The 14,439-nt window shown below is 46.8% G+C and overlaps 1 protein-coding gene across 2 annotated transcripts in view; it reads right to left on the reverse strand.

The window, feature by feature from the left end:
* The window catches only part of lrr1 (leucine rich repeat protein 1), a 33,027-nt gene extending 20,376 nt beyond the window's left edge, over window positions 1-12,651 (reverse strand). The window contains exons 1-2 of one of the 2 annotated variants that reach the window (XM_078407042.1): window positions 12,591-12,651; window positions 1-194 (exon numbers count right to left, since the gene is read on the reverse strand). In XM_078407042.1, coding sequence (XP_078263168.1) covers window positions 1-189 — 189 coding nt within the window. In that variant the 5' untranslated portion in view covers window positions 190-194; window positions 12,591-12,651. Of the gene's footprint in view, window positions 303-12,590 lie in introns of those variants that run through there. The other variant, XM_078407041.1, reaches the window with a different exon arrangement.
* Window positions 12,652-14,439: the final 1,788 nt, after the last annotated feature.

The raw sequence follows: 14,439 nt of genomic DNA on the forward strand, positions 1-14,439 counted from the left end.
CTTGTACTTGCAACCCGATTTGTCTTTCAAGGTGCAAATCAAGAGATGAATGGTTGCCGCGTTGTTTTTGATGCCCCGGTCGTGGTGTTTCCCGATCGACAGAACGGCTCGGTTGCCTTTGCCCCTGTTCCTCATACCGAAGGTCGGCAGCATCCGACTGATCACTTCCACCTCGCACTGCAGCTTCATGGTGTCTAGGATGAAATAATCGCCCACTGTAGACATAATTCTGGACTGTCGGGAAAGGCAGCATTCCTTGGACGCCGAGCGGGTAAACAAGTGAGCGGTGTGGGTGCACGGTGTGTTTCCGAACGCAATTTGCCGATTCCGCGTTTAAACTGATCATGACACACAAAAGAGAGAACGCCCCTTCACTCAACCCACTAACGCTCTGGCCCATTGGTTATCGCACCAGGGAGGGAGGGAGGGAGTGGGGCTGAAAGGCCCCGCAGAGATTGGGGGTGGTGTTAAATGTAGCGTGGGTGGGGAGGGAGAAATAAACCGGGGAGGTACTCGCTGAAGTCACGTCATTCCACTTAAACCGTGCGAATTAAAAAATGATGTACAAGGGTTCAGTGTAAAACTGTGGGCCGCGCCAACTGGGGGAAAGGTCACCCACACACACACATCCATGTATCAAGGCTTCATGTCCCCAGTCCCCAGTATAGACCACTCGCCTCGCTCTAACGCGGCAACGTTGCCGTTTTGCCGGCGCTGCAGACTAAAGTTTTAATCCATTCCCGCGCATATAAATCAACAATTCGGGTTTAAAAAAAAATACAGGTTCCCCAGTTTGGTTATTAAACCGAGCTGGCTTGTTAGCGAGGGTTTAGTCCTGCAGGCGAGGGTTTAGTCCTGCAGGCGAGGGTTTAGTCCTGCAGGCGAGGGTTTAGTCCTGCAGGCGAGGGTTTAGTCCTGCAGGCGAGGGTTTAGTCCTGCAGGCGAGGGTTTAGTCCTGCAGGCGAGGGTTTAGTCCTGCAGGCGAGGGTTTAGTCCTGCAGGCGAGGGTTTAGTCCTGCAGGCGAGGGTTTAGTCCTGCAGGCGGCCGCATGTTGTAGTGCGAGGCTGGGCAATGTTTACCAGCTGCGCCGCCATGAGCAGCAGGCGCCCAGGCACGTAGTGTGTCCCAGCCCACAGCTCTGTACCAGGGAACATCCTGAACGGCAGACAGTCACGTCCGCCGTGTTCCGCACAAAACCAATGCAAATCAGCGTTGGTGAGGAGCGCAAAACAAACCCCGGCACCCACATGCACAACACCAGCGAGAAATCATTCTGCTGCTGCGATTCACCCGTGACCCTGTTGTGAATCTGTGGAATTCTCTGCCTCAGAAGGCAGTGGGGGCCAATTCTCTGAATGCATTCAAGAGAGAGCTCAATAGAGCTCTTAAGGATAGCGGAGTCAGGGGGTATGGGGAGAAGGCAGGAACGGGGTACTGATTGAGAATGATCAGCCATGATCACCTAGAATGGCGGTGCTGGCTCGAAGGGCTGAATGGCCTCCTCCTGCACCTATTGTCTATGGCTGCCACATCATTGCGCCAGTTCTCACAATTATTTGACAGTAGAATACCGAAGTGTGTACACAGTGTGACAATTTCATCATTACATCCGAGGAAGTTTCGATACGAAATGCCAATGTAATCCTGTTACTTCGAGGGACGTTTCGATGCAAAATGGCAATATAATTGCGTTATATCCGAGGAACTTTCGACGAAAAATTACAATTCTGTTATATCGAGGGACGTTTCGATGCAAAAACCAACATTTCCTGCAAATGGACCACATGTTTTAAAGCGCTACAAACATTCAATAGGAAAGCTTTACCTGAAAGGTGCCTTTATCACCTGAATAGAACATCTACACATTGCACACTTAACAAGGGAAATACTATAGTACAGAAATTTGAGCTATATAATGTGCATTTCCAAAAAAAAAAGTTTAAAATTGTATATTTAAATATACACCAGGCAATGATTAGAAATGCAAAACTTCTGGCGCGAGTCAGATTCAATCCGCAAACAGCCAGATGACTGTTTTGTTAAGGCATTTACAGTTTTGTAAATTTACTAGCTTCTGTGTATTTGCCCGTAGATAAATACTCAAGCGGAAATTTGCTTTAAACTTCAATCTTTTCAATATATATGGAGACAAATATGGGAACATTTTACAACAGGCTTTTTACTCTTGGTTCATGAATCTTTGCACTCAGCGAATTAGTTTTATTTCAAAATCCACATTTTTGTGCACATGGATATTGCAAACACATACTAAGAAAAGGTGCGAGGACTGTCCATTTGCCATACACACTGAATATGAGCCAGAACAGAAAAACACTGCAGCTGTGCAAATGACATGCAGTGTAGCTTAACAAAACGTCACGAATTGCCCTGCAATAAACTTGCCCTTTGTCTTCAGTGTCGACTTAACTAAAGAGTTACTCCAGCTTTTTGTATCTATCTTCGGTTTAAACCAGCGTCTGCAGTTCCTTCCTACACATTTTGTCTGCTTCACTGCTGAATCTCCTCAGGTGTATGCCTACTCTGAAGAAATTCTCCTCCTCTCTCCGACGAGAGTTCTGCAACATCCTCTTTCGCTGCCATATCTTTCATTCATTTGTTCTATATCTGTGTATTAAAAATTAATTAAAATCGTTGAAAACATTAGCGAGGCAGTGGTGCTGGTTTCCGACGGGCACGGTGTCGGACAAACCACACATCTCTGTCCTCCATACAGCTGGCAAGCTCTTCTGTTGTCTCTACATATGTGTCTTCCAACAACGTCTTCAGCATGGTCTTGTTTGGTGGTTCCGTCTCCCATGGGTGGGTTCCCACAGCACAACCTTGTTTGCTGGTATTTCTGGATGGCGGTGGCAATGACCAGCGAGCCTCATCCTTCTCCACTTGATCTTCTCAGTCAGAGGTGGAATCTCCCCGTAGAGCTGGGCATTGGTGGTGTGGTCCCTCCAACCGACATTTTGAACTTTTCTGAGCATTCGGGAGTAGATACCATCGCGAGACGTGGACAGTGCTCGAGTGAGAGTCCATGCCTCACACCCGTACAATAATATTGTCTCTACAGTTGCATGGAAGAATCTCAGTTTGAGACCCTTAGACATCCGAGATGTCCAGATTTTCCCCCATGTTATTGAGGGCTTTCCATGCTTTCCAGACCTTGATGTAATTCTCCGAGTTCTGCATTCTTGCTCCCAGGTACTTGAAGTCCTCCACTTTCTTAAGAGATGCACTGCCACTGGTCTTAAGAGGCTCATGGTCACCACCGCTGAACGCCATGTACTCCGTCTTCTTGGCATTGAGGTGGAGGCCCACTTTCTGGCACTCCGCCTCGACCCTGCCGAGCAGCTCTTGTGCCTCCCAATTTGGTCTGACAGCAGGACGATGTCATCGGCGAAGTCGAGGCCTAACAAGTTGACTGACCCGATTCTTCTTGAATGCCCTGGGGTGATTGTGAAGCCGAGGTCCTCGTGTTCCTTGAGCGCCTGCCTCATTGCATAATCAAGGACAATGAGAAAGAGAAAAGGTGCCCGCGTGTCTGGCACCCTTTCTCTTTGTCATATCTTTCTACATCACCGTCTATATCTCTCATTTCCCTTTCCCCTGACTCTCAGTCTGCAGAAGGGCCTCTACCTAAAATGTCATCTATTCTTTTCTCCAGAGATAATGCTTGATCCGCTGAGTTACTCCAACTTTTAGTGTCTACTAGACCAAGTGGACCAGTTGGGCCCAAACCTCTCCTGCATTGGTGCAGCACCCTCCCTCCCCCTCTCTTTCCCCCCTTCCCCTCCCCACCACCCAATCCATCCCCCTCAAACCTCCTGATCCACCCTCCTCCCCATGAGATAGGTTTAAACTTTAAAATGTGAATAACTTAAAAAATATAAACCGATTTCAATTAAACTTCTTCCTTTCGCAGCAAAGAGACGACGATGAGTAAGGTGGGCCTAAAATTGTCGCGCTATCGTGTACCATTTTGGCTGTAGTTCAGGAACAAACAAACAAACAAACGAGAGTTTTAGTATATAGATCTTCTAATTAGAGGGTGTTTATGTTTGGATACTACTGGAAATTTGGGAGAGTGGGCTCTGATCATTGTATCCAACAAATTCCTGGAGACTTGGAAACATGTGCTCCTCTTCTATGACTGATGAGCATGACTGGTTGTTAGAAATGCAAAATAAAAGTGTAAACACTGGAAGCATATCTATATACAGTAGACAATAGGTGCAGTAGGCCATTCAGCCCCTTGAGCCAGCACCGCCATTCAATGTGATCATGGCTGATCATTCACAATCAGTACCCCGTTCCTGCCTTCTCCCCATACCCCCTGACTCTGCTATCATTAAGAGCTCTATCTAGCTCTCTCTTGAAAGCATCCAGAGAATTGGCCTCCACTGCATTCTGAGGCAGAGAATTCCATGGATTTACAACTCTCTGAGTGAAAAGGTTTTTCCTCATCGCCGTTCTAAATGGCCTACCCCTTATTCTTAAACTGTGGCCCCTGGTTCTGGACTCCCCCAACATCGGGAACATATTTCCTGCGTGTCCAATCCCTTAATAATCTTATATGTTTCAATAAGATCTCCTCTCATCCTTCTAAATTCCAGTGTATACAAGCCCAGTCGCTCCAGTCTTTCAACATATGACAGTCCCGCCATTCCGGGAATTAACCTAGTGAACTTATGCTGCAATCCCTCAATATCGAGTAGCATGTGTGGAGAGAGAAAAACAATTAACATTAAAGGCCAAGATTCTGACTGTGTACCCTATCTATGCCTCTCATAATTTTGTATATCCAATTTAGTTTAGAGATACAGCACGGTAACAGACCCTTCAGCCCACTGAGTCCGCACCGACCAGCGATCCCCGCATACTAACACTGCCCTACACACACCAGGGCCAATTTACAATCATACCAAGCCAATTAACCTACAAACCTGTACGTCTTTGGAGTGTGACAGGAAACCGAAGATCTCGGAGAAAACCCACGCAGCCACAGGGAGAACATACAAACAGCACCTGTTGTCGGGATCGAACCCGGGTCTCTGGTACTGTAAGCGCTGTGAGGCAGCAACTCAACCGCTGAGCCACCGCGCTGCCAAATTATCAGAGGGTGCCTGGAATGTGCTGCCAGGAGTGGTGGTGGAGGCAGATACAAAAAGGGACTAGGAAAGCAAAAATGTGAGGTAAAATAGCGGTAGAGCTACTGCCTTACAGCACCAGATCCTGACCACGGATGCTTGTCTGTACGGAGTTTGTACGTTCTCCCTATGACCTGCGCGGGTTTTCTCCGAGATCTTCGGTTTCCTTCCACGCTCCAAGACTTACAGGGTTGTGGATTAATTGGCCTGGTATAAATGTTAAACTGTGCCTAGTATGGGTAGGATAGTGTTGGTGTGAGGGGATCGTTGTTCGGTGCGGACTCGGTGGGCCAAAGGGCCTGTTTCCGCGCTGTATCTCGAAAGAAACTAAACTAAATGAAAACTACAGAATTTAAAAGGAAACAAGCATTACAAAAGAAAGTTAATATATTAGACTGAAAAAAGGCAACAGAGATGGCAACATGGGCAAGGTTGTAATATTTATGATGCAGACACTGCAATTAAGGAGGAAGAGTGTAAAATGGTGGATATGCAAAATGGTGGATATCCAAGAGATTAATGACTTGGAAAATGGAAAACAGAAGTGCACAAGAAATGGGAGCAAGCTGAATGATCTATCAGCACCTTGAATACATTCAGTAATCCACAACTCTCTGGATAGAAAATTGTAAAGAATTGTAAAAAATTCCTCAATCTCTTATTTTAAATGCACAAAATTTAAAACAGTGCCCCCAATAAAACAATACCCCCTTGTTCCCGATTATTCCACAAACGGAAACATCCTCACAACGTCTACTTTGTCCCCTCAGAACTTTTAAGGTTTCAATTAGACCACTTTTCATTTTTCTAAATTCAATAAACATGGCCCAGTCTTTCTGTACACAACAATCTGTTCATCCCCAGAATCATCTGGGCAAATCTTCTCCAAAGTAAATATATTTGCCTTTAAATAAGGAGGCTAGCGTTGTACTGTACACAGTACTCCAACTGTTGCCTCACAAGCCTCTATTCAGTGGTGAGCCTCAGGGTTCGGTGCTGGGCCCGTTACTGCTTGTCATCTATATCAATAATTTGGATGAGAACATTCACGGCAAGTTTAGCAAGTTGCAGATGATACAAAAGTGGGTGGTTTTGCAGATAGTGAAGATGGTTGTGAAAATTGCAGCAGGATCTTGATCGATTGGTCAAATAGGCTGAGGAATGGTTGATGGAATTTAATGCAGAAAAATGTGAGGTGTTGCATTTTGGGAAGTCTAACATGGGCAGGACCTACATAGTGAATGGTAGGGCTCTGGGTAGTGTTGTAGAGCAGAGGGATCTAAGAGTGCAGGTGCATAGCTCCCTGACGGTGGAGTCGCAGGTAGATCTGAAGGTCAAAAAGGCTTTTGGCACATTGGCTTTCATCAGCCAGAGTATTGAGTATAGAAGTTGGGAGGTCATGTTGCAGTTGTGCAAGATGTTGGTGAGGCCACATTTAGAGAATTGGGTTCAGTTCTGGGCACCGTGTTTTCGGAAAGATGTTGTTAAGCTGGAAAGGGTACAGAGAAGATTTACAAGAATGTTGCCAGGACTAGAGGGTGCGAGCTATTGGCAGAGGTTGAGTAAGCTGGGACTCTATTTCTTGGAGCGGAGGAGGATGAGGGGTGATCTCATAGAGGTGTTTAAGATCACGCGAGGAATAGATCGGGGAGGTTGATTCAAGGTGAAGGGGAAAAGATTTAATAAGAATCTGAGGGGTAACTTTTTCACACAGAGGGTGGTGAGTGTGTAGAACAAGCTGCCAGAGGAGGTAGTTGCGGCAGGGACTATCCCAACATTTAAGAAACAGTTAGACAGTTACATGGATTGGACAGGTTTGGAGGGATATGGACCAAATGCTGGCAGGTGGGACTAGTGTAGCTGGGACATGTTGGCCGGTGTGGGCAAGTTGGGCCGCAGGGCCTGTTTCCACACTGTAACACTCTATGATTTCCTTAGTTTTATTTGCAATAAATAACATTATTTACCATCTTAATTCCTTGCTGTACTTACATGCTAACATCTATGAGAATACGCAGACCCCTCCTTCCCCACAAAGCCTTGGCGTTGGCTGCACCAAGCAAGTCCTCAGCATGTACCGCTGCAGTCTGGAGCGGGCCAGTCGGCAACATTCCCTGACAGACAGCTCGCTCTGCTGGGCAGTCAATAGACAATAGGCGCAGGAGGAGGCCATTCGGCCCTTCGAGCCAGCACTGCCATTCAATGTGATCATGGCTGATCATTCTCAATCAGTACCCTGTTCCTGCCTTCTCCCCATACCCCCTGACTCCGCTATCCTTAAGAGCTCTATCTAGCTCTCTCTTGAATGCATTCAGAGAATTGGCCTCCACTGCCTTCTGAGGCAGAGAATTCCACAGATTCACAGCTCTCTGACTGAAAACGTTTTTCCTCATCTCCGTTCTAAATGTCCTACCCCTTATTCTTAAACTGTGGCCCCTTGTTCTGGACTCCCCCAACATCGGGAACATGTTTCCTGCCTCTAACGTGTCCAACCCCTTAATAATCTTATACGTTTCGATAAGATCCCCTCCCATCCTTCTAAATTCCAGTGTATACAAGCCTAGTCGCTCCAGTCTTTCAACATATGACAGTCCCGCCATTCCGGGAATTAACCTAGTAAACCTACGCTGCACGTAGTCAACATAGTTTGTGCAGACTACAGAGTTGATGACCTTCCAGCAGTACTCGATGCCCGTCTCTGAATGCGTCCCTGGGAACAGTCCGTAAATCAGAGAGTCCTCTGTTACGGAGCTGGTCGGGATAAACCGTGACTGGGACCCTTGCAAACATCTCCAGACTCTCTTTGCAAATCCACACTCCGCGACCAGTCGGGCAACCGTCACCTCACCGTCCCGAGGGCAGCGTGCGCTGGTAGTGAGGTTCTGGTGGTGTAGGAAGGATCTGACTGGGAGGGCTCCCCTCACCGCCAGCCAAGCCAGATCTTGGTGCTCGTTGGGAAGTTCTGGCGATGAGGCTGGGCAGTCTGCTCTGGGAACCACGCCACAGGATCCATGGAGTCATTCCCCTGCAGTGCCTGCAGGACGTTCCGTGCTGACCACTGCCCGATGGATGTGGTCAAAGGTGTTGTTCCGGAAGAACCTTTCCACAAACAACAGCCATCTGCTACCCCTCAAATAAGGGAAGCGATATCACCCAGGGGGGCACAAGAGTGGCAAGGGTGTCAGGTAAAATATTTGTGATACAACGCAAATCCTCAGCCTCCGAGAGTGTCAAAAGAAATTTTGCACAGTTCTTGTTTTGTATATATTCTTTACTATGAATGAAGTTTATTGCGATTTCTTTTTTAAAGATGGGAAAGCATGTTTTGAGAGGCATGTTGAGTGGGTGAAAATTTGGCACGTCGAGAACAACGCAGTTCACTGCAAAGTGTTCGTAAAATAATAGAAAAGCAGAATGCTTAAATGCAGAGACTTAAGAATGCTGCTGTGCAGAAGGGTCTGGGTGTTCTCATAGAGGTCAGCATGCAGGTTTAAATCAAAGGTAGACAAAATGCTGGAGTAACTCAGCGGGTCAGGCAGCATCTCGGGAGAGAAGGAATGGGTGACGTTTCGGGTCGAGACCCTTCTTCAGATTCAGACGTTAGCATGCAAGTACAGCAAGGAATTAAGATGGTAAATAATATTATTTAATGCAAAGGGTTGGTGCTTAAAACTAAGGTCATGCTGGCACTGAATAGAGCCCTAGTTAGGCAACAGAAGGATGAGGAGATCTTATCGAAACGTATAAGATTATTAAGGGGTTGGACACGTTAGGGGCACGAAACATGTTCCCAATGTTGGGGGAGTCCAGAACAAGGGGCCACAGTTTAAGAATAAGGGGTAGGCCATTTAGAACTGAGATGAGGAAAAACCTTTTCAGTCAGAGAGTTGTGAATCTGTGGAATTCTCTGCCTCAGAAGGCAAGTTCCAGAACACCAAACATTGACAGGGCTTCTACTGAAACCTATCTTAATAAAACTTGATCTTATAGGGGTGTATAAAATCACGAGAGGAATAGATCGGGTAGAAGTAGAGTCTCTTGCCCAGAGTAGGTGAATCAAGGACTAGAGGACATAGGTTTAAGGTGAAGGGGAAACGATTTAATGGGAATCTGAGGGATAACTTTTTCACATAGAGGGTGGTGAGTGTGTGGAACAAGCTTCCAGAGGAGGTAGTTGAGGCAGGGACCATCACAACATTTAAGAAACAGTTAGACAGGTACATGGATAGGACAGTTTGGAGGGATATGGACCAAGTGCAGGCAGAGTGGGACTAGCGTAGTGGGACACGTTGGCCAGTGTGGGCAAGTTAGGCCAAAGGGCCTGTTTCCACACTGTATCACTCTATGACTCTAAAACCAACAGTTTAAGGAGCAGCAACAACCAGTATCACTCACCATGCATTCTATTCAATCTCTTCATCACCAGCATAGCTTGCCTTCAGTCCGTGTCATCTACAAAATTCACCCAGGCGACTCTAATAGTCCTTTAGGTGAAGGCAACCCCACGAATATTGGGTGGTGTTGGGGATAGTGAGGAAGATAGTTATAGGCAACAAGTGGCGCAGCGGTAGAGTTGCTGCCTTACAGCGCTTGCAGCACCGGTGACCCAGGTTCGATCCTGACTACGGGTGCTTTGTCCGTACAGAGTTTGTACGTTCTTCCCGTGACTGTGTGAGTTTTCTCTGAGATCTTCGGTTTCCTCCCACACTCCAAAGACGTGCAGGTTTGTAGGCTAATTGGCTTGGTGTATGTGTAAATTATCCCTAGTGTGTGTCGGGTAGCGTTAATGTGCGGGGATCGCAGGTCCGTGCGGACTCGGTGGGCCGAAGGGCCTGTTTCCACGCTCTATCTCTAAACTAAACAGGATATTGGATACATAATGGATGGAAAGGCTATCAGGATGACAGTCCAAGGATCCACACAGTAAACAGCACAGGGAGATAAGGCAATGGGTGCATTCATTAACCAAGGCATTGAATTTACAGCAGGGAGGTAATGTACAACTTCATAAAACGTTGGTTAGGCATCAGCTGGAGAACTTGGGTCAGTTCTGATGACCAGACTGTGGCACTTTAGAGAGACCGCTGAGGAAATTAACCAGGATTTTGCGTGGAATTAAACATTTCAGCTGCGAGGAGTGAAGGCTGGGAAACCTTTCCCCTCACAGAGGTATCTACATTTAGATGGTATAGGTTTAGGGGAAAAGGTTTTGAGGAGATGCAAGGAAGAATCTTTTCACCCAGAGGGTGGTTGGAATCTGGGGAACCTGTCTGATGGGGAATAGTACTCTCAATCTTTAAGTACTATCTAGGCAAACATTTCAATTGCCAAGGCACAGTGGCTGCAAAGTACCAGTAATTGAGATTAGCGTAGATGGGTACTTGTAAAAACAAGGAATTGCAGATTCTGGTTTACAAAAACAAAAGACACAAAGTAATGGAGTAACTCAGTGAGTCAGGCAGCGTTTGAAGAAGGGTCCTGACCCTAAACATCACCTATCAAGGTTTTCCAGAGATGCTGCCTGACTTGCTGAGTTACTATTGCATTTTATGTATTTTAGTTTAGTTTAGTTTAGTTTTAGTTTAGAGATACAGAGTGGAAACAGGCCATTCGGCCCACCGAGTCCACACCGACCAGCGATCCCCGCATATTAACACTACACAGACTAAGGACAATTTTACATTTATACCAAGCCAATTAACCGACAAACCTGTACGCCTTTGGAATGTGGGAGGAAACCGAAGATCTCGGAGAAAATCCACTCAGGTCACGGGGAGAACGTACAAACTCCATACAGCCATGCACCCACAGTCAGGATCGAACCCGGGTCTCTGGCATTGTGAGGCAGTAGCGTTACTGCTGTACCACATGTCGCCCTTTAGATGAGTACTTAGTGGGGCACATGTACGTTTCACTGCTGACTCGATAATATCACCTTCCAAACTTGCAACCTCTGCCATCATGAATGCCAAGGACAACCCATTCTTGGGAAGATCGCCATGATCAATTTTTCCTCAGAACATTCTGACTTGGAAATATCACTGTCACTGTGTCCAAATCATGGAACACCGTCCCCAACAATAGTCTGGGGGCTCATTCATCCAAAGGACTGCAGCAGTTTGTGATCAGCTTCAAAGACAATTAGGGATGGACATTAAATGCTGACTGCGCCAGCAAATATCCATATTCTAAAAAAAGAAATGAAGAGACATACTTCTGAGGCAAACATCACAGAACCAGATACTGGAAATCTGAAGGAAGAAGCACTGGATGCACTCAGCAGATTGGGGAGCACCTGTAAGTTCTCTCACTTTTCCAGTGTTATACAATATCACTGACTCAAACCGCCAGTTGTTTCTCTCTCCACAGATGCTGCCTGACCTACTGAGCAGTGCCAGCTTTCTGTCTTTACTGACATTTTGTAACACATGGGGCAGATTAACTCCAACTTTGGGGAGAGAACCTTATTGAAATTTACTGAATAGTGAAAGGCTTAGATAGAGTGGATGTGGAGAGGATGTTTCCACTAGTGGGAGAGTCTAGGACCAGAGGGCACAGCCTCAGAATTAAAGGACGTTCCTTCAGGAAGGAGATGAGGAGGAATTTCTTTAGTCAGAGAGTGGTGAATTTGTGGAATTCATTGCCACAAAAGGCTGTGGAGGCCAAGGTTAATTCCCTGAATGGCGGGACTGTCATATGTTGAAAGACTGGAGCGACTAGGCTTGTATACACTGGAATTTAGAAGGATGAGGGGGGATCTTATCGAAACATATAAGATTATTAAGGGGTTGGACACGTTAGAGGCAGGAAACATGTTCCCATTGTTGGGGGAGTCCAGAACAAGGGGCCACAGTTTAAGAATAAGGGGTAGGCCATTTAGAACTGAGATGAGGAAAAACATTTTCAGTCAGAGAGTTGTGAATCTGTGGAATTCTCTGCCTCAGAAGGCAGTGGAGGCCAATTCTCTGAATGCATTCAAGAGAGAGCTGGATAGAGCTCTTAAGGATAGCGGAGTCAGGGGGTATGGGGAGAAGGCAGGAACGGGGTACTGATTGAGAATGATCAGCCATGATCACATTGAATGGCGGTGCTTACAGGCTCGAAGGGCCGAATGGCCTCCTGCACCTATTGTCTATAAGTCAGTGGATATATTTAAGTCAGAGATAGACAGATTCTTGATTAGTGCGGGTGTCAGGGGATATGGGGAGAAGACAGGACAATGGGGTTAGGAGGGAGAGATAGATCAGCCATGATTGAATGGCGGAATTGGCATGATGGGCCGAGTGGCCTGTGACGTATGAACTTTGTTTCCTTCTGCAAGGAGAGCGATGGTTGAAGTAGATGGAGATTTTAAACAGGGTGAATACCAGGGGCCGGCGGGCCCTGCCCTGACCCGGGCCAGACAACGCCCTCCGCCACCGACGGCCGCTTACCGTGAGGTCCGGCACTCAGCTGACGATGGCAGGGCCTGGCGCTGGCGATATACCGGTCACTCGCCGACAACAACCTGCCTTCCAGCTTCGCGCCCAGGCTGCCGGTTGGTCCGCACCAGCACCAATGGCAGCAGCAGCAGTGACCGGCCGCGGCCACAGGCGGCGGTGTGGGCAGTGCTGTGACCGGCCGCGGCCACATGCGGCGCTGTAGTGACCGTTCGCGGCCACAGGCGGCGGTGTGGGCAGTGCTGTGACCGGCCGCGGCCACATGCGGCGCTGTAGTGACCGTTCGCAGCTACAGGCGGCGCTGTGGGCAGTGTAGTGACCGACCGCGGCCACAGGCGGCGCTGCAGTGACCGGCTGCGGCCACAGGCGACGCTGTGGGCAGTGTAGTGACCGGCCGCGGCCACAGGCGTCGCTGTGGGCAGTGTGGAGACCTGCTGTGAGCACAGGCAGCACTGTGGTCACACAGAAGGTTGTGGGCAAAGATACTAGAGGTATAAGATAGACCACTCGACTCTAAAAACCGTAGTCGGTCATGGGTAAATTTCAGCGCCATTTTAATAAGCAGATTCTGTGTGCTAGACTGGGCAGTGTTCACAACTCTACGATTTCTTCGTATATAAAATGTTTGCATACAATTATTTTTGTTCAACTTCTTGGATAAGTTGAAAGTTGACATTTATAACTATTTCTTGAAGAGTTGTTCCTTCGTGATCTTTAAACTTTGGATGTTCCTGATTGAATATTCGCACTAGAGATCCACTCTGTATCAAGCCAATTGGTCATATTTAATGAACTGTTCTTTGCTTTCTCTGTTAATTTTAATTTCACCTCCACGAGCTGTATCTCTTTTTGTTTTCTTTTAAAAAGTCATGGAAGCAGAGATTAGGCATTTGCAAACAATAGAACTCTACTGTATCGACAATATAATTGAAAAGACATTTAACTTTATACTTAGAGCCAAGAAATTTTGAATTGGTGAATCGATTAGTTAAAAACCCTTGACAGCCACTAAAATGACCAATGCTGCCTGACGTGGTACAGAAGCATGAATCCAATTCAAATAGACACAGTAGTGGAGTAAATCATCGGGTCAGGCAGCATCTCTGGAGAAAAAGGATGGGTGATGTTTCAGGTTGGGACCTTTCTTCAGACAAGGGGGGGAAGGTGAAGAGCTGGTACAAATCAGGACCTGATCTTTCCATTGGTTAGCTGATATGCAAAACAGTGCAACCCTGTATATCTTGCACACAAAATCTTGTAAATCTTACCATGAATGACTGAAATAAAAAGTGTTACCCTTGTTTGTGAAGTTCATTGTGAAGTTCATTTTTGAATGATGTAAAATTGAAGGGGGTTGGTGCAACATACTGCTAACCCACAAATGTGTCATTATGAGATATTCACATTTGAAAAACCATAAATCACAAAAAATCAAGGTGCCTATGTTATTTGACCAATAGACAATAGACAATAGACAATAGGTGCAGGAGTAGGCCATTCAGCCCTTCGAGCCAGCACCGCCATTCAATGCGATCATGGCTGATCACTATCAATCAGTACCCCGTTCCTGCCTTCTCCCCATACCCCCTCACTCCGCTATCCTTAAGAGCTCTATCCAGCTCTCTCTTGAAAGCATCCAACGAACTGGCCTCCACTGCCTTCTGAGGCAGAGAATTCCACACCTTCACCACCCTCTGACTGAAAAAGTTCTTCCTCATCTCCGTTCTAAATGGCCTACCCCTTATTCTCAAACTGTGGCCCCTTGTTCTGGACTCCCCCAACATTGGGAACATGTTATCTGCCTCTAATGTGTCCAATCCCCTAATTATCTTATATGTTTCAA

This window comes from Rhinoraja longicauda, chromosome 10, assembly GCF_053455715.1.
Source record: "Rhinoraja longicauda isolate Sanriku21f chromosome 10, sRhiLon1.1, whole genome shotgun sequence".
In the NCBI taxonomy this organism is placed as follows: domain Eukaryota; kingdom Metazoa; phylum Chordata; class Chondrichthyes; order Rajiformes; family Arhynchobatidae; genus Rhinoraja; species Rhinoraja longicauda.